Below are 19,975 nucleotides of genomic sequence, written 5' to 3' on the forward strand. Positions count from 1 at the left end.
ATGTAGATCTTGTTATGCTGACAGCTACTTCTCTGGCACAGCTTAGAATGACTTTGGCACTATCCTCAAAAAGTTTTTAAGCCAGAGAATGGCTGCAAAAGGAGAGACCAAATTTAGGTCAGGGGGATGGCGAACGTTTAATTTGAGGAGTTGGCCTTTTGAACAAAGACTTGATCGACAAGCTAGGATTTCAGCAGGTAGAGGGGCAGACAAGGCTTTGAAGGCAGAGAAGAGAAGCACAGCCAGAAGCCAGGAGTGGGTAGGGATGGCATGGGTGGTAGAGTTGCCATCCAGGCTCCCTGTTGATTAAAATTAACACCAAATCATAATGGAAGAGCTCAGGGATGTGCAAAGGCCTCTTACAGACAGACCATTTCCCAGGCCAGCAGCAGAGGATAAGCAGTTTTGAGCCTAGGTGAACGTATGAACAGGTAGAGGATGAACATGAGCAATGTGTGTGTGTGTGTGTGTGTGTGTGTGTGTGTGTGTGTGTGTGTGTTGTGTGTGTGTGTTGGGAGGAGTAAGGGGAGGGTTGGTGGTCAACCTGGAAACTTTGGAAACTAGGAGAGAAGAAAAATAAATTTGCTTTATTTTGTAAACCTGACCTGAGTCCTTGTGGTGGAAATATCCCTATTTTAGGGATGACTGCACTAGTCGAATATTGCCTAGACTCTTCACACATTTGAATGGGATCCCCATTGCTGCAAAGCTATGCTCATAATTTGGCTTCCAATGTTGCCATTGAATATATGGATTAGCAAAAGCATCTGGCCCACTTACTACTACAGTACTCACTGTAAACTGACAGGGTGACATTTTCATGTGTGCGTTGGTCTTTTGTGAGCTTGACTGGCATCAAACCATCTCCAAGAGACCAATCCATGCTTCGTGCAAAGAGGAAATCAAGTTGTGGGCCCATGAAGCTCAAGACCCAGAGCCAGTATGAGGTACTCAACAAGGTGCTGCCCCTGAGATACCCAGTTAAAATAAGTAGCCTGGGGGGCATCCTCCCTCCCACTCCCAAAATGGGTCAGCAAGGCTGGGCTGCCTTAGAGGCCTTGGGAGAGGAGTTATAACAAAGGACGCATTAGGAAAGGAAGTCAGGGTGTGTCATGGAAAGCCTTGAAAATTGGTTTGGCTTCTAGCCTGCAGGGCCTCCCTGCAGATACGTTCGCAGGGAATGCCACACAGTCAGTTCCCCATTTAAGGAGAACCGCTGGTCCCTGAAAGATGGACTGGATAGGAAAACCAGAGGCAGGGGACCAATCATCAGTCTGCCATAGTGTATAGGAGGAGGAAAAGGACAGTAACAGCACACAGAGTGAAAGGTCACTCCCAAGAGACATTTCTTGGCTCCACACGGTACTTACTGTGCCTTGACTTTCTCACTTGCAATATGTGAGAAGGAGTAGCTGCCACCTCCCCCAGAGAAGAGACTCTGCTCTTTCTGGCACCTGTATGAAAATAATTTTCAGAAAGCTGCCCTCTTTTCATAAAGCACGTAGAGGTGTTTAATGGCTCATGAGGCAAAGCGGAGCTCACGTGCTTCTTCTGACAGTGCACATTCTGGACTCAGCCCAAACACAATCTTCCTCTCCAGGCCTGAAAACTGTTGAATACTGTCTAAGATGATGTGACTGCCCCAAACACCGGAGGCCTGGCTGAACACAACCTTCGTTGCTCCAGGGGTTACAAATAATCCCACTGCTTTTAGCAGTGCAGGCTCATAGTGTCCTCTGTCCTCCCTTTTCCTGCACAGAATGGCTACGTCTTTGGGCAGGTAGTCACATTGGAACAGGTGGTGACACCTTTCCGCCACACGTTTCACAATTTGTTCCATAGTGAGGCCAGTCTCTGTGTCATCCACCCCAGGCAGACCCTGGGCACACACTGCTTCCTTGTAGGCAGTTTCCCTGAACAATGGCAGTGTGTCTGGGGACCTGCCAGAGGGCAGATTTGCTCTGATCCCTCCTCATTTCTTCTTTCGTGACCGTTGCTATTTCCAGAGCACAGTGGATCTCATTGGTGATTGTTTTTCGAGGAAACTGAGCAGATGAAGGGGGGAGGCCATTAATATCTGCATGATGGACTTGGAAAGGGTCCAGAAAAATCCAGAGAATCCCATGATGAAGGTTTTCACTCCCAGCTCCCCTCACCTTTGGAAGGGTGATGCTCTTGGCCTTCAAGTACTAGTCTCCATATTTACTGCAGAAATTCTCAGTCTCATCCATCACTATGTGTTTAACCTCTAGGAACTCCCCTTGTAAGAAGGTTTTCCGAGTCACAACTCTGCAGGTGGTTTGTTGGCTAGAGGATGAAAGAGAGAATAAGGTTTCAGGCATATATACAAAGGGAACACCATATGCATCACTATCGACATCGGAATTAGAGGCTAGTTCTCATCTGGAGACTGATTCATTGACTCAGTGGTGTCCTAAACACTACAAAACTACTCTACTTACAAGTTACCTGATAGACTACATAAATTGCAAACTCTACTCTTTGGGGTTATCTAATTAAATCTGCACATGAAAATTTTTGAAATGAACCCTGGTAGGAGATTTCATTTCTATTACTAGTCCATTTCTGCTGCTTGACAATCCCTAAAGACAGGCTCATTACATTGACAGGAAATCTCAACAGCAATTTCCACTTGTTACTATCATTGCTTAACTTTCTTCCTTTTTAGAGCAGGCGAGCAGGTCCCTGGAGGCATAATTTTTATGTGCAAAAGAGGTATGGGCTAGGATTAATTCCTATCTAAAGCAAATCCTATTTCCCCACTTACTGGTAGTACAAAATCAAAGCCTTTTTAGATTTTGGTAAGGAAAACATCAGGAAGTTGCTGAGTTCCATGACATGTCAAGTAAGATAGAAAATCTACAGGGCTATGCCTCTCTGGGACTGCTACTCTGTTTACTTAGCTCAATTTTCCTTTGTAGTATGTTTTAGCGTACTAGAGGAGGAGGAACAAATTAGAGGAGGCAAGAAACAGCCAATTTCGTTATATAGATAGATATAGATATAGGTAATTTTTTCTTTTTCTTTATTAAATTTTTTTTTCAACGTTTATTTATTTTTGGGACAGAGAGAGACAGAGCATGAACGGGGGAGGGGCAGAGAGAGAGGGAGACACAGAATCGGAAACAGGCTCCAGGCTCTGAGCCATCACCCCAGAGCCTGACGCGGGGCTCGAACTCATGGAGCGCGAGATCGTGACCTGGCTGAAGTCGGACGCTTAACCGACTGCGCCACCCAGGCGCCCCTATAGGTAATTTTTTCAAAGTAAACTTGGTTGTTTCTTTCCTCTAATTTAGATCCAAATAACATCATTCATCCCTATAGATTTCCTGATTTACATATGCAGTCCTTGGGGATTTACTCCCCCTATGCCTTGAATCACAGCTACTTACGTTCTTCTGTACCTGTTTTGACTGTGTAGACTTCTTGAAGTAAAGCACCGATTCTTAGTCCCCTCATATTAGGGGTTCAATAAATAACTTGTTGAATTTGCCTTTTGACTGGGATATTTTTAAACTTACCCATACAGCATAGCCCTTAGCACAGTTTACAAGATCCTCCATAATTCGGAATCTCCTTCCTTTCTAACTTCATCACCTGCAACATACCTCTACTCCCTCCCTACTCCAGTAAGACCTACCATTCTGATTCTCTCATGTGCCTTTGCACTTGCTGTGTGCCCTTTGCCTAAAAAGCCCTCCACTTCTCCTACTGACTTCTTAAGAGTGTGCCAAAGGATCCTTCACCCAGGACTATTTGCTGGCCAACCTCCAACCTAAGTTAAAATGATCATATCCTTATTATCATATTAATTATGCAACATTCAATTTGCTTATTTTTTTCTTATCTCCCTTATCGGATCTTTAGGGTCCCATCTTCAATATGTTTTTCCCTGGTAACACTAAATGTACACATTCCTAGCATATAAGTGGGGCCCCAAAAGATTTATTGGGTACATAAGTAAACCAAACCAAAAATTAAAGTGAGTTTGCCCTCATTTGCTAGATTGTATAACAACCAATTTTTTTTTTTACTACACTGAAAGGTAAAGACTTAAGTCAGAGGCAAATTTGCATGTTTTCTGCAGTTGTAGATTCAGAATAAGTCAAACAAATGAAAACAGTTTATAAACAAAATGAAATGGGTATTTAAATTCAAGTTCCTGTTAGGTATAATGTCTAATTAACTGAAATACTCTATGACTTTGAAGCATTAAATATCAAGCAAAATGTATACTTAAAACAAAACAGGCTTATTTCCACTTTTCTTAAAGTTAAGGCCAGAGATTGTAGGGGAAAAAATGTTTCTAGTTAAAGAAATTTAAAGTGATATATATAGTTGGCTAATTTGTAATGAGATGTTTAAACCTGAGCATTACATAGTACCCATTTGTAGCTCAACTACCTGATCATTTGGAGATGTGTATAGGGTTTGGGCTCTCAGATTTATGCAGCTAAGGCCTCACAACATCTTAAACTAAAAAAGCAGATTACTCTTGAGATACTGTCGAAAAGACTGACTAAATATGTTTATCATGTTGAGTCAGTGGCACTCTTACATCACATAATCCTTTAAAGAGTCACTTTCACAAACATAAAGGATCTCTTTTGGTTTGCAGTGCAACAAATGCTTAATTTTCTTCACGATCTTTATGGCTAGGGCTGTCTTCCTGGTTCCTGGAAAGCAGTGGATAAACAATTCTCGAGGCTCCTGAAGGCTTTCTGAAAGCAACTCACATTGCTCCTCTATGAGCAAGTTGAAAAATTCACAGCCCAGCTGGTCACTCAGAAGAGATCTGGAACACAGTGAGACTATGATAAAGGTCAGCAACAAGTCTTCCATTTCATCCTTGGCAGCAAGCCTGTAGGACTGGGGGTAGTGAACAGGGATTTCATTGGGGCTGCACTGTGTGCTGGACAGGTGCATCAACCTTGGGATAGCACACACTTTCCCTGTGTAACTACCAACGGTTCCCAGTTTCTGCTTTAACTGATGAACAGTGTTTCAGCCATATTCAAGCCCTCCAATCCAACTGGGGCGTATTAAGATCGTATGGAGTACCAGGGGACTGTTAACTGCTATTAGAAGAGCGTCGCACAGGACATCCCGCTCTTTCCTTAAGCCAACATCACTGGCCCAGCTTCTAGAAAATATCACAATCCCCTGAGAACAAGGATATATCTGTGTCTTCATTAACTCCTTGAGTCCTTTATGATCTGAGAAGAGCTTCTTACAGAGGGATACCGGTTTAAACTGTATCTCTTCCTGTGTCACTGAAAATGCAAGAAATAGAAATTACAAACTAAAATTTGCAAAAGCATTCCTGCAACATCATAGGAAGAAATGAATCTAGCCATGGAACTATGGGTTTCCTTGTCTACAAAGAAAGCACCCCCTCTTTATTTTGATGTAGCCCAATAATTTATTTTTGCCTTTGTTTCCCTTGGCTCAGGAGACATATCTAGACATATCTAGAAAGACCTGGTAATCACAATACTGGGTATTTACCCAAAGAATATGAAAACGCTAATTCAAAGGGATATAGGCACCCCTATGTTTATTATTGCAGTGTTACTTACAATAGCCAAACTATGGAAGCAGCCCAAATGTCCATTGATAGTTGAATGGATAAAGACGTGAGAAATATATATATATATATATATACATATATATATATACACATGGAAATATATATGTATATGGAAAAAAATATATATATACATGGAAATATACATATATATATGGAATATTTTTGGCCATAGAATGAAATCTTGCCATTTGCAATGACATGGATGGTACTAGAGAGTATTATGCTAAGTGAAATAAGTCAGCTAAAGAAATAAAAATACCATATGATTTCAGTCATATGTGGAATTTAATAAACAAAACAAATGAACAAAGAGGGGAAAAGACACAAACCAAAAAACAGACTTTTAACTATAGAGAACAATCAGATGGTTATCCCAGGAGAGGTGGGTAGAGGCATGGATATGAAGGGGATTAAGAGTACACTTATCTTGGGGTGCCTGGGTGGCTCAGTCAGTTGAGCACGAACTTTGGCTCAGGTCATGATCTCACAGCTTGTGAGTTCGAGCTCCGCATTGAGCTCTGTGCTGACAGCTCAGAGCCTGGAGCCTGCTTTGGATTCTGTCTCTCTCTCTTGCCCTTCCCCCGCTTGCATTTTTTTTTTTTCTTTTCTTTTTTTTTTTTTTTTAAATTTTTTTTTTTTCAACGTTTATTTATTTTTGGGACAGAGAGAGACAGAGCATGAACGGGGGAGGGGCAGAGAGAGAGGGAGACACAGCATCGGAAACAGGCTCCAGGCTCCGAGCCATCAGCCCAGAGCCCGACGCGGGGCTCGAACTCACGGACCGCGAGATCGTGACCTGGCTGAAGTCGGACGCTTAACCGACTGCGCCACCCAGGCGCCCCTGCATTTTTTTTTTAAAATGTGGTTTTTAAACATTAAAAAAAGAATACACTTATCTTTTTAAAAAAATTTAACATTTATTGATTTTTTGAGAGGCTGAGTGTGAGTGGGGAAGGGGCAGAGAGAGAGGGAGACACAGAATCTGAGGCAGGCTTCCGGCTGTCAGCACAGAGCCTGAGGCAGGGCTCAAACTCACAGACCACAAGATCATGACCTAAGCTGAAGTCCGATGCTTAACTGACTGAGCCACCCAGGCGCCCCAAGAGTACACTTATCTTGATGAGCACTGAGTAATATATGGAACTGCTGAATCACTGTATTGTACACCTGAAACTAATGTAACACTGTAATTAGCTACTCTGGAATTAAAATTTTAAATTAACTCAATAATTTTTAAAAAGAGAAAGCACCCCCTCTTCACAGGCTAGGACTACAAATTTCCTATTTCTGGCAGCTCTTGTGCAGGAGAAGGCAATAGGGAGAAGTCTTCACAGAATAGAATAGCCTCCTGGTACCTTCTCCTCAACCCCAAGTGGTCCACTACTGTTAGGAAGGCATTTCTTCCGGCTAAGGTGTGTGTGTGTGTATGTGTGTCTGTGTGTGTACCTGGTGCTTTAGAGATCCAAGAACTTTCCTTCAGGACATTGATTCTTAACCTGTGGCAGTTTTGCCCCCTGGGGGACATTTGGCAATATCTGGAATATTTTTTGTCATAGCTGGAGAAGGTGTTACTGGCATCTAGTGAGTAGAGGGCAGAAATGCTGCTAAATATCCAACAAAGTCACAGGGCAGCCCCCCTCAACAAAAATTATCGAGCTCGAATATCAATAGTGCCAAGATTGAGAAGCTCTGCCTTAGGAAGAGTCCATGTGACCCCATGGTTCACCTCTCTCTTTTATTTTTAATTTTTTTTTCACTGTTTATTTTTGAATGAGAGAGACAGAGAGTGAGCAGCAGAAAGAGAAGGAGACACAGAATCCGAAGCAGGCTCCAGGCTCTGAGCAGTCAGCACAGAGCCTGACAGGGGGCTCAAACTTACAGACTGTGAGATCATGACCTGAGCCAGTCAGATGCTTAACCTATTAAGCCACCCAGGCACTCCAGTTCACCTCTTTCTGATTGGAAAGCCATGGGCCGCTGTGGTATAGACTTAAAGAATTTAAGAGAATTCCTATATTTTCTCAAATTTGGAGAACAAAAGCCATACGTGACTGGAAGCCCCAAAGCACGCAGAAATATAATGTGGATACAATAACTGAGAAACAAGAGTCCATCGTATATACTATTTCAGGACGATTATGTCTACATTTGACCTCCTTTAAGGACTAATTGCCTTGGACTAATTGCTACCAATTCCTCCCAATTTATTATTTTTTGTAAACTCTATGTTCAATGTGGGGCTCAAATTCATGACCCCAAGATCAAGAGTTTCACGCTCTACCAACTGAGCCAGGCAGGCACTCCCCAACTTTATTATTATTATTATTATTATTATTATTGTTGTTACTATTTTAACTTTAATTTAATTTTGTTTTTTTAGGGTTCGTGTCCAGCGTGGAGCCCGATGCAGGACTTGAATTCACAACCCTGAATCAAGACCTAGGCTGAGGTCAAGAGTCAGATGCTTAACCAACTGAGCCACCCAGACGCGCCCCCATCCTCCAACTCAGTTTTAGAAAGCAAAGTCCCTTCAGCTATAATGAAGAAGGAATACCTGGAAACAGACATTGTTGTAGAGGTCTCTTAAATTCCAGGACTTTTTTGGGAGATGATGGGCTTCCTAGGGCTGTTGGAGCTGGTGAACTCAGGTGAAAGCTGTAGTCAGTGGCCAGACTGGAAGTTGCTAAACAAACACACGGCAAGTTGTTTCAGATGAAAAAAGAAAACTCTTTTTCATTGCCCTTACTACTGTTGACGTAGATGTGCAGCGTGCCTGAGCCACTCACGCTTTCTACGCCTCAAACAGTTCACATATGTTAGGAAATGAAGACTGGGGACTCTTGGAGTGTCATGCATCTTCTAAGTCACTGTGTGGCTCATTTGGGGCAAGTCATTTCCTCTCGTGCTAACGTGAGCTGGTGGCCCCTAACGTTTCCTTCTAACTCTGATATTCTGATTCTGGGTCACCCCTAAAAGGAAAGGCTGCTGGTGGCTGATCAGAAAAAGGTTAGCACAGTATTTTTTTTTTTTTATTTTGTTATAGTTTGTTTAAACCCCCATTCAAGGTTTAGTTGGATCAGAAAGCGGCAGGATCTCTAGATTGGGGTGTGTGTCTATGAGAAAAGTAAACTCAAACAAATTTAGGACAGGAGAATGATTTAGCAAAATCACTCGAGTCTTGATCCCAGCTTCTCTTATCAAATTTGGAACATATTGACCATGAAGACAAACTGACCTGTAAGTCCTTTATGGATTGATTAGAAATCACCAGGGCTGGGGCGCCTGGGTGGCGCAGTCGGTTAAGCGTCCGACTTCAGCCAGGTCAGGATCTCGCGGTCCGTGAGTTCGAGCCCCGCGTCGGGCTCTGGGCTGATGGCTCAGAGCCTGGAGCCTGTTTCCGATTCTGTGTCTCCCTCTCTCTCTGCCCCTCGCCCGTTCATGCTCTGTCTCTCTCTGTCCCAAAAATAAATAAACGTTGAAAAAAAAAATAAATTAAAAAAAAAAAAAAAAAAAAAAAAAAGAAATCACCAGGGCTGATTCTGAGCCAAATTGTAAGGGAGGTGAAAACACTATGAGTCCTTCTTCCCCTCCCCCATCCCCTGCTCAGCATCTCCTTTTACATCGGTTTTTCCCCATTTGGTAGTGCCTCAAGCCCACTGGTTGAAGACATTAGCTCTTAATGTTACAGAAACCATTCAAATTTGTCAACAAGCTTCCCTTAAAGGAATTAGTGGAGGGGTACCTGGGTGGCTCAGTTGGTTGGGCAACCAACTTCGGCTCAGGTCATGATCAGCCGGCTGGTGGGTTCAAGCCCCACATCAGGCTCTGTGCCGACAGCTCAGAGCCTGGAGCCTGCTTTTGGATTCTATGTCTCCCTCTCTCTCTGCCCCTCCCCCACTCATGCTCTGTCTCTCTCTCTCTCTCTCAAGAATAAATATTAAAAGAGATTTTTTTTAAAAAGAATTAGTGAAGTCATCCTTCAACAGTGTTTCTCCCAAATACTGACTTCAGAGTGACCCTGTTGATTAATGTTTTTGACTAGAAAACCAGCCTACAAAATTCTTTCAACAGGCAGTTACCGTGCATAAGGGAACTTTCACTAATTCATAGCTGATCGGATAAATTTCCAAAAGTGGACCAAAATCCAAGCATTTCTTGACCTCAAAGAGTTAATATTCTGGGTCTTTGGAGCTGAAAATATTTTTTTAGGATTGTATTTTTAAGTAATCTCCACACCCGCCGTGGGGCCCAAACTCACAAACCCAAGATCAAGAGTTACACACTCCACTGACTGAGCCACCCAGGCACTCTGGAACTGAAAATATTTTCAAAAGAACCCTGTAATGGGAGAATATTTGTAAGCAAAATTGCTTTCTATCCTTCAACGAAATTACCTGACCAAATACCCACGGAAGGCACAGAAGGGGTTCCTCCCTGGCTGACTAGATTATGACTTCTCTTCTGCTTTACCTGACTGAATATCCAGCATCACGGCTACCCAGTGCTCCGCCGTCAGCCTTGTGACAGAATTGTCCCTCATGATCCAGGAATCTGGGGCCTCTGTGAATACTACACAGCAGAAGGGCCCCATGTGAACCACACAGACATAGCCATACAGGACATCGTTTTGGTACACATTCAAGATTTTGGTTGTGAAATGCACCTTTGGCTTCTCACAGCAGAAGTGGAAGGTTGGCAAATTTTCTACACAGCTTTCTATTTCCTTTTTTAGTAAGTCAGGGTTCACTTTTTCTCTCTGACAGCCAAACACTTCTTTGCTCTTATCATCTACTCCAATAATTAGGTATCCCCCGAGGGTGTTGGCAAACGCAGAAACGTAATGAGGCAGCATTTCTTTAATCCGAGGGACAATCTTTCTGGTGGTGAACCTTTTAAGCTCCACATGTGTTGACTCCGTAACATTGAGTTTCTCCTTATACAGGAGACTGTCCTTTTGTTTTTTTTATTTAAAAAAAAATGTTTTTAATGTTTATTTATTTTTGAGAGAGACAGAGCATGAGCAGGGGAGGAACAGAGAGAGAAGGAGACACAGAATCTGAAACAGGCTCCAGGCTCTGAGCTGTCAGCACAGAGCCCGACATGGGGCTCGAACTCACAAACCATGAGATCATGACCCGAGTCGAAGCCGGACACTCAACCAACTGAGCCACCCAGGCGCCCCAGGAGCCTGTCCTTTTGAAACAGTTCTGAGGCAGACACCCTCCTATCTTCCTCTTCCTGAATGTATCCGTAAGGAACTTTCTGAGAACTCCATTCCTTCACCCTTGATCTTCCTCTTTGGGCTCTAGACTGCTTCTCTCTGAGAAGCTCCAAGGCACTGCTGGCACTCAGGTTGACAGTGGAAGTCACGGCTCTCTGGTAGAGATTGGAATGCAAGCTGCAAATCCTTAGGGGGAGGCTGGAGACATCTGGGCTCCAGGACTTTACAAAAATCAGGAGATTGTGCCCCTGCTGCATGTAGTCAAGGCATTTCTGTGAACCTGAAGGAAGGAGCTTTTGAAAAGAAGTTTCCAGGTCCTGCCCCAGCCCATGGCATCGTTAACTGTAGGTTTTATCATCACTCTCTGCTTTGATCACACCCCCTCCAGAATTTAACAGCGCACAGGTAGCTTGGATGATTTTTGCATTCTCCATTCTTTTCAGATAGCTACTGGCCATCTTCTTCCTGCTCTCTTCTCCAAAAGTCATCCTGCCCACGTGTACAACTGTCTTGGGATAGAGCATTTCCATGTCGGTCTGGACGCCATCCAGCCCAGCAGTCCCTCTGTGCTCCAAACAATAACAGAAAGGGGTTCCAGGAAATAACTTGGACAGAAATGTGGTTTCTACATTAACAAGAATCCTGGAGATTACAATATTTTCTTTGAACTTACAGATTACTGGAGATACATTTTAACATTGGAAACACTCTTTGATATTACTATTTTCTAACAACATTGCAAGCTCCCAAGCCTTTCCAGCATGAACAGGTATAGGTAAAGATGAATGCTTAATATTTTGCCATAACAGAAAGATTCCATTGCTGAAACTGTTAGTCGTTTTTCATTAAAAGTCAGGAAGCAACAACAGTGAGCCCAGAGATAAAGGGCACGGATTGGCACAGCAGCCAAAGCAAGTTATACAGAATATGCAGAGGCAGAAATTGAGCCAAAAGTTGCTCCTATTTATAATTCAAAGGGAAAGGAAGGCAATAGAGAACTAAGGGAGAATAGTTCTGGGGTATATGTGATGTGGTCTTACTATAAAAACAAACATAAAAGTTGGTGTTCTTTATGCACTATTTTATACATTTAAAACATTTTACTCCTGGAAGAATGTCTATTGATACCAAATGCAGAAACCGTTATAGCTTCTCAAACCTTCTTCTAAAAATACGTTTCTTCACACACAGTGTGAAGTAGGAGCAGGAGTGTTCTTTCTCTTCTAAATAGTTCTACCCTGTGCTGGGGGAGCCTCCAAGGCTCAGAAGAAAATGTGAGCCTTTGGAACATAGTCCTTAAACTATGGTCGATTTCCCTTTTTGCTTCACGGACCAGAGAGCAGCCATCCAATTTGAACTCAGGGCTCTGAAGCAAATGTTTCACAAACGGCCTTGTTAGCTCTTATTAATTGCAAAACAAAATATTTACTAACCCAAGTCAAAATTTTTCCTCTAGGAGAAGAAAACCATTTCTTCTGTGTGATCTCCTCCAAGTAGAGGCCATATGGGTGTTGTTTATGCCCAGCAAGAGGGGAAAAAAGCAGGCATCTGCAGGATGGGTACCCTCCTCTGCCATTTGTTTGCTCTTGGCTGCCTTCTCACTTCCTCCAGGCAAACCAGAATCAGCCTGATGAATTGTTTTTTTCATATGTGAGCATCTTCTGTAGGTAAATGTAAACGTATGGCTCTTAGAGAAATTTCTGTTCATATAATAGAATCACAGAAGCGTTGGAAGGAACTTTAAAAATCTTCCAGTCCAACCATTTATCTGATTCCTAAGTCTTCTCTATAATATTCTCGACTCCCAACAAATCTTTTCAGCAACTGCTTGAACACCTCCAGCAACAGTAACTCACTACCTCTCAAATTAGTCCCTTCTATTTTCTGACAGCTCTGTTAGAAACGGCTTCCTGATTTTCAGTTATAATTTGTCTCCCTATAATTTCCACCTGCTGGGACCCACAAAACAAATCTAATTGCTTTTGAACTAGCAAACCTATACTCTCGTGATTGCCAAGTCTCACTGCTATTACTTGGATGCTGATAACAACTATGATAGACAATGTTTTCTGAGATTCTAGCTCCATATGAACATCCTTTGTACATTTCCCCAAATTTCTCACCTCCAATTTACTATTTAAAAAAAAAATTTTTTTAATGTTTATTTATTTTGGGGACAGAGAGAGACAGAGCATGAATGGGGGAGGGGCAGAGAGAGAGGGAGACACAGAATCGGAAGCAGGCTCCAGGCTCTGAGCCATCAGCCCAGAGCCTGACGCGGGGCTCGAACTCACGGACCGCGAGATTGTGACCTGAGGTGAAGTCGGACGCTTAACTGACTGAGCCACCCAGGCGCCCCTCCAATTTATTTAAGATGTGTTTATTCACTAAGTATTTCATTTTATCAACAGAGGTAGTTAGGGCACAACCTTTGTACACACTACACACAAACTGACAAATACCAGTGTCCATCTACTCTCGGTTCATTCATAGAGATGGTTCAAAGACTATGGAGAACATAGAGACCGAGAGCAACAGTGCTGGCTGTCCCTCACCACTGACTGACCCTAGCTAAGTCTCCTAACTTTCACTCATTCTCTCATTCAATCAGCTATTGTTCGAGCATCTGAGATGTTGAAATCCTTGCTCTGGCCCTTTCTAGCTTTGAGACCTTAGTTATGCTAACCAAAGCCTCAGATTCCTTCTGTGTAAATTAGAGATAATAATAGTGTCTTCTTTGTACAACTCTTGTGAGAATGAAATGTAGCCTGGGGCTACATGTCACAATAAAAACTGCTATTTAGTGATTGGCTTCTTTGGGCCAGATATGCAACTCTGATGGTCTCAAATTGTCCTTATGACAACTTGTAAGACATGCATTATTTTCATCATCTTATAAATGAAGAAACTGAATTCAGGGAAGTAAAGCTCAAGGCTACACACCTAGTAAGTAACAGAGCTGGGATCTGAACCCCTGTCTCTTGCAAAACTCATTTACTATCATTCTGCCATGCAGCCTTACTGTTAGCCAGAATAAGATACACGTCCTGCTCACAATCTAGAGAGGAAAAACATGTATTAACTCATTGCAATTCAACAGATATAATAACATCAGTTGAGCACTTTACCTGCTATGCATTCTCTGTGTGCTCATTCAACTCTTATAACAGCTTGCAAATATAGTCACATGCATGACCATTATACCCTAGTGCCACTCTGGAGAGCTAATAACATATGAACAGTGTGCTCTGGGTGTTCTGAGGAGTGGCAGTAACTATGCTCGTGAGTATAAGATTTCATAAATGAGATGGTACATGAGTTGCAACCTGCAAGTAAGAATGCACCAGGTTGAGGGGCACCTGGGTGGCTCAATCAGTTGTGTCCAACTCTTGATTTGGGCTCAGGTCACAATCTCACAGTTTGTGGGATCGAGCCCCACGTTGGGCTCTGTGCTCACAGCAAGAAGCCTGCTTTGGATTCTCTCTCTCCACCTCTCTTTCTGCCCCTCCCCTACTCGTGCACTGTCTCTCAAAATGAATAAACATTAAAAAGAAAAAAAAAAAAGAATGCACCAGGTTGAGAGGGAGAGATGGGGAAAGAAAGGGAAACCAGGTAGAAGAATAGCACATGAAAAGACCCATTATCTTCACTGTCTAACGTCTCCTGTCCTGAAACTACAATGGAAATCCTTAATAGGTCTGGTACAGAGACACTCCATTTCTCTTCATTCTTCCCTTTTATTTCTCGAACTTCAATCTAAAATGGAACCAGAGCGGGGCACCTGGGTGGCTCAGTCGGTTAAGTGTCTGACTTTGGCTCAGGTCATGATCTCACAGTTCATGAGTTCAGGCCTCACATCTGGCTTTCTGCTATCAGCACAGAGTCTGCTGTGGAGGCCACTTCAGAGTCTCTGTCTCCCTCTCTCTGCCCCTCCCCTGTTCTCTCTTTCTCTAAAAAATAAATAAACATACATACATACATACATATAAATAAATAAATAAATAAATAAATTAAATTAAATAAAATGGAACCAGAGGAGAGAAAATGAAATCTCACATAAGGGCCCTCAGGAAAATAAAAAGACTGAGAGACTCATTTCTCATAAATGCCTGATTTACAGAAAACTGATACTTGATATATTTTTGAGAGAGAGAGAGACAAGAGACTGTGTGTACAGGGGCACACATGTGCAAACAGGGGAGGGGCAGAGGGAGAGGGAGGTAGAGAATCCCAAGCAGGCTCCACGCTCAGCCCCACACTGGGCTCTGTCTCCTAAGTCATGAGATCATGACCTGAGCCCAATTCAAGAGTCAAGGCACTCAACATATTGAGCCACCCAGGTATCCCTTGAATTTTCTTAAATGATAGTGAGTTGGTCAGGGATTAAGTTTTACTTATGGTTCCCAAAGGCACAAACAAGAAATAACCCAGGTCAGGTTGGTCTTGCAAAGGAAGCTGAATTGAAGTTTGTTTGTATGACCAGACTGGTTGGTCTGGTCTGGTTTGCTTGGTGAATTTTCAAATCTGGCCTCCCTTTGTTTTTTATTTTAACAGACTCTAAACTGAGCTCTCTCCTCCTTACATTCCCTACCCAAATATGCAGCCTATCCCAAACTCTCAAGAGACTCAATGTAACTTGCTAACGTTTGCAAGTCTTGAACTGCAACTCCTCTGCTCTTCCTAAATAAGCTCATCTTTTTGACAATTTTGCACTTGTCTCAGTCTTCCTTTTTATTTAGGTTGACACCTTCTACCCATCCCTTTCTGACACTCATCACATTCCTCACGCTGCTTTTCATATGCCACCTCTCAATTTCCACTTCCACAATCCTAATTTAGGTTCTTCTTAGCTCTCACCTATGCCAATCACTTGCTATAGTTTCCCTTTCTTTCACTTCGCCCTCCTTTGATCTATTTAAAAACACATTTGCATACATAGTTGTCAAAAGTACAGCTCTGATCACTGATCTACTCCCACTCTGAAATCTTCAAGTCTCCCACTTTCTCCAGAGTAATCTACACAGCCAGTAAGCCACCATCTTTGATGAAGTCTTGATTTGTCTTTCAAATTTCCCACCACCTCCTTTCTTTAACACTAATAGCGGTCCTCAGACTTTGGTATGAATCAGAATCATCCCTGGGTCACCTTTCAATAATACATCTGCCTGGGATCCAACGCTAGAATTTCTGATTAGATAGTCTGGGTTGTGCTCCAGGCTTTTTTGGGTTTTTGTTGTCTTTGGTGCTAGAGGACATACATATTAAGTATCCCCTGGTGTTTTCTAACTCACCAAATTTAGAAACACTACATTTTTTCGACTTTACTTACATTTCCAAGTTCCCCCATGGTTTCTCATTTAATTCGGGCGTCAAATTATTCCTTCTGCCAGAATCTCCTAATTTTCAAAACCCATCCAACTTTCCAGACTCAGATCAAATGCCACCTCTTCCAGGAAGTCTTTCCAGTTCTCCTGAGCATTTCTTTGATATTTAGCTGCACTTTTCTTGTGGAAAGCTGATCTAGGAAGCGTCCAAGCGCCCGATCAACGAAAGAGTTCACAGAATGGAAAGGGACACATTCCTCCCAGCCCCCAGCCCTCAGCCCTCCCGCGGGAATCGGACAAGTGCAGTAAATCCTATTGGATCACTATCTGAATCGATAATTCTTCCCGGAAATACCGGGCACAACTCTTTCAGATGCCCTCCCCGGTTGTAAAACAAAGGACCGGCAACTAGCAAAAGACATCCCAAAGTCCAAGGGCAGGGAGTTGAGAGGCAGGCAGGAATCGCTCAAAGGCTGAAAAAGCACTAGCCTGAAGACGAAGACCCCACACTAAGAAGCAACCGAAAAGGCGCTTCCGTCCCGCTCCACGCCTCACTGTCGCCTGGCCCTCCGATTGGCTGCTCCTCGCACCCGCCCGACAAAGGCTGTGACCCACGTGACTCAATGGCGGCCGGAGGATTGGTTGTCCGGCGGAGGCTGTTCTGGGCGGGGAGGTCTCGCGAGCTGCAGCAAAGCTAGGCTACCGGCAAGCGGGAAGCGGGACTGAGTTGTAGCCAGGAGCCGAAAGGCCGGGTGACTGCTGCTGTCAGTCTCCGCGGGCCGGAGCAAACCTCCCGAGACAGGGCGTGGGAGCTTGAGGAGTTCGGAGAGCGGGCTGTGGACTCGTGCCTGGGTCTTTGGTTTGAGCCCTGGCTTCGGCCTTACTCGTATTTCCCTGCAAGTACGGCCCCTCTCAGTCTTTCCTGAAGTCGGTGGGGTTTGGACTTTATTATTATTATTTTGTTGAGAGTCCATTGTATGGAAGCACCGGTTGACCTGCGCAGCGCGCCGTGGAGACCGCCATGAGGTAGAAGCTAGGGGAGGGAGGGCTTAGAGATGCGTGTATGGTTTACCTGCGTGCAGTATTGGAGGTAAGTTGGCTTTTTAAATTGTGCTGATGACTTTGTAATCTAGGAGCTTAAGTTTAGGAGGGAGGGGCGCCCAGTGACCGAATTAAACGTTCATTTATTGAGCCTCGTCCTATGTACCAGGCACTGTTCCGAGTGCGATGGATGCAAACGCCAGGAAGACACTGGCCTGGTTCTTGAGGAAGTCCGTGCCATGGGGCCGATGGCAGAGATGGAAGGAGGGGTATGTGTATGGGTAAATAAGTAGCGTGTGATGGCGTGCTGTGGTGGGGAAAAGTGCTGTGTAAGTGAGACGAGAGGATGACAGAGTTAGAGACCACTTAGAGAAGGTGACGTTTGAGTAAGGTTACTATAATTAGAAGTTCTCCAGGTTGAAAGGGTTGGGGGAGGCACTCCAGATGGAGCAAAGTGTACTGAGGAAGAGAACTAGGAATGTGTGCGTGCTGTGAATGGCGGGAGCACACTTGGAGCTCCGCTCCCAAGTTTCGTGCTTTTAGACAAAGTTATTTAAGTTCTCTCAGCCTCTGTTTTCCTCGTTTTTAATGTGTACTTCACCGGTGTAGGAAGATGAACTAAAGACTCCAGCGTAGCCCCTGTAAAACAGGCACTTTGTTAGTCCCCTCGCCCCCCGCCCCTTTTTAATGGAGTTTAATTGCTGAATGGTTAACACAGACCAACAGCTGTCAATTTTTAACTAAGGAGTATCAATCTATTGACATTTATAGATGGCTGAAGGAAGCATGTGCTGTCTCCAGAATTGTTACTTAGGTACTGACAACACCATGCTGAAAGGCTGGGGAGGGTGACATTGTGATCCAAGTACTTTTCCACGTCAGTGACAACATACCACCAGAAGGTGTCATTTAGAATAAATGAAATGCAGTCAGCTTTCTTACTCAGAAATTGATTATCCAGGTTTTGAATTACTTACACTTTGCATTGCTTTTTTTTTTTTAACAACATTTTTTTAAATTTTCTTTTTTTTTAAATTTTTGTATTTATTTTTGAGACAGAGAGAGACAGAACATGAGCAGGGAAGGGGCAGAGAGAGAGGGAGACATAGAATCTGAAGCAGGCTCCAGGCTCTGGGCTGTCAGCACAGAGCCCGACGTGGGGCTCGAACTCACAGACTCTGAGATCATGGCCTGAGCCAAAGTCGGATGCTCAACCGACTGAGCCACCCAGGCGCCCCTTGCATTGCTTCTTTTATCTTTCCTATGGCCTGGAGAAAAATGAAATTAAGCCTCATATTTAACTGGTAGTGGAAAAATGTAAATCTGATGATCAAACCTCTGTTCTCTTTCCAGCTCTACTGTTAGTTAATTTGTTGTGAACCTTTGGCAAAACGTAGCCTCTCTGGATCTTGGACTTTTAAGATAGAAGATTCCAGTATAAAGATTTTATGACTATACTTCTTCTCTTTGTTAGGAGCAGAATTATAAATCAAACTGTATATTAAATGAGCTGGAGTTTATAGTGGAATGTAGTAGAAAATCTTTTCTAAAGCTTTTACTTTAGGACGATAAATCTCTTCACAGACATCCCTGAAATTTTATCATGCCTAGTGTTTGGGCTCATTAAAAAAAAATTTGGGGGGCGCCTGGGTGACTCAGTCATTTAAGCATCCAACCCTTGATTTTGGCTCCAGTCATGATCTCACAGTTGGCGGGATGGAGCCCTGCATCCGTCGGGCTCTGCACTGACAGCCTGGAGCCTGCTTGGGATTCTCTCTCCCTCTCTCAAAAATAAATAAACATTAAAAAAAAAATTTTTTTAATCATAAATGCTTCTCCACTCTCCTGTATTTCAAAAGCAAAAAAGTTCCTCCAAGTTTGCATTTTTGTACAGCAGACTTGCTTAAAGCAAAACATAATGGAAAATAAAGTATTTGTTGAAAACCCATGGTTGAAACTTATCTATAAAGAAGCCTTTATTTTTTTCATAGGTTAACCTAAGTTTTCTTGGATGTGGAGAGTGTTGGGCTGCTCTTAGGTATAGAAGGATGTGAAATGGAATGATGCGATGATGAGTGAAGTATAGTCTGACCTGGTATTGCCACTGCTTCAGGGTTGGCCTTGACCAGGGTATGATCCCTTAATCTTCTCTCTGAGCTGATTCTGGTTGTGGTTTTTCCACATTGGTATGTTTTAATCTATTTGCATACTGATTTTATTATGTATTAGAATGTTTCTTTGATATTCTTTTGAATTGCTAATACTTTGCTGTTTTCCTTCTTAGGTTGAGGTGAAAAATCTGGCTTTTGATATCTTCGTGGAGGACTACATTATTTCAATCCTGAATCTGGTTCAGTTTCCTTATTGACTTATGATATTAAAAATGCTTAATTAACTATGGTGTTTGTTTTCGTAAAACCTTGCGCTCTAACAAGAACTTTTACAAATATCTATTACATTCTTCTTATGGTACACAAAAGTGTTAATATTTTCAAATCCATAGGTTAATCCATTTCAAAATTTAATCAACTTTGTACTATCAGAGAATGTGCTTTGAATTGCTAAATGAGTGAAAATATTGGAAAACACTTATCTCAGCAGGGGCACTTAAATTATTTTCATCCTTCCTCTACCCATGTATTTTCACCAACCTGACCATCCAGTGGCATGAATTTTACTACACAGAACTGAAGTGTTTCTGTAGTATTTCTAAGACAGGGTATTTCACACAAAGCTGAATTCTTGCTGTTGGGAGTAGAGGATTTTTTTCTCCAAGTA

The 19,975-nt window shown here is 42.9% G+C and overlaps 1 protein-coding gene, 1 long non-coding RNA gene and 1 other non-coding gene across 3 annotated transcripts; 2 read left to right on the forward strand and 1 right to left on the reverse strand.

Moving 5' to 3' along the window:
* Window positions 1-1,263: 1,263 nt before the first annotated feature.
* LOC115500284 (protein SLFN14-like) lies at window positions 1,264-11,524 on the reverse strand (the record flags this gene model as incomplete). Its single annotated transcript, XM_030294591.1, is given in 6 exon segments — window positions 1,264-1,966; window positions 1,968-2,307; window positions 4,580-5,294; window positions 8,166-8,294; window positions 10,082-10,557; window positions 10,800-11,524. Coding segments are annotated over 6 exon segments (2,880 nt in total), but the record flags the coding sequence as incomplete, so codon positions are not given.
* Window positions 11,525-16,848: 5,324 nt separating this feature from the next.
* On the forward strand, window positions 16,849-19,592 carry LOC115501439. The gene is made up of 2 exons (XR_003964793.1): window positions 16,849-17,246; window positions 19,482-19,592. It is a non-coding gene; the product is annotated as an uncharacterized LOC115501439 (long non-coding RNA).
* Window positions 19,261-19,357, forward strand: LOC115501898. The gene has a single exon (XR_003964950.1). It is a non-coding gene; the product is annotated as a Z30 small nucleolar RNA (small nucleolar RNA).
* Window positions 19,593-19,975: the final 383 nt, after the last annotated feature.

This window comes from Lynx canadensis, chromosome E1, assembly GCF_007474595.2.
Source record: "Lynx canadensis isolate LIC74 chromosome E1, mLynCan4.pri.v2, whole genome shotgun sequence".
Classification (NCBI taxonomy): Eukaryota; Metazoa; Chordata; class Mammalia; order Carnivora; family Felidae; genus Lynx; species Lynx canadensis.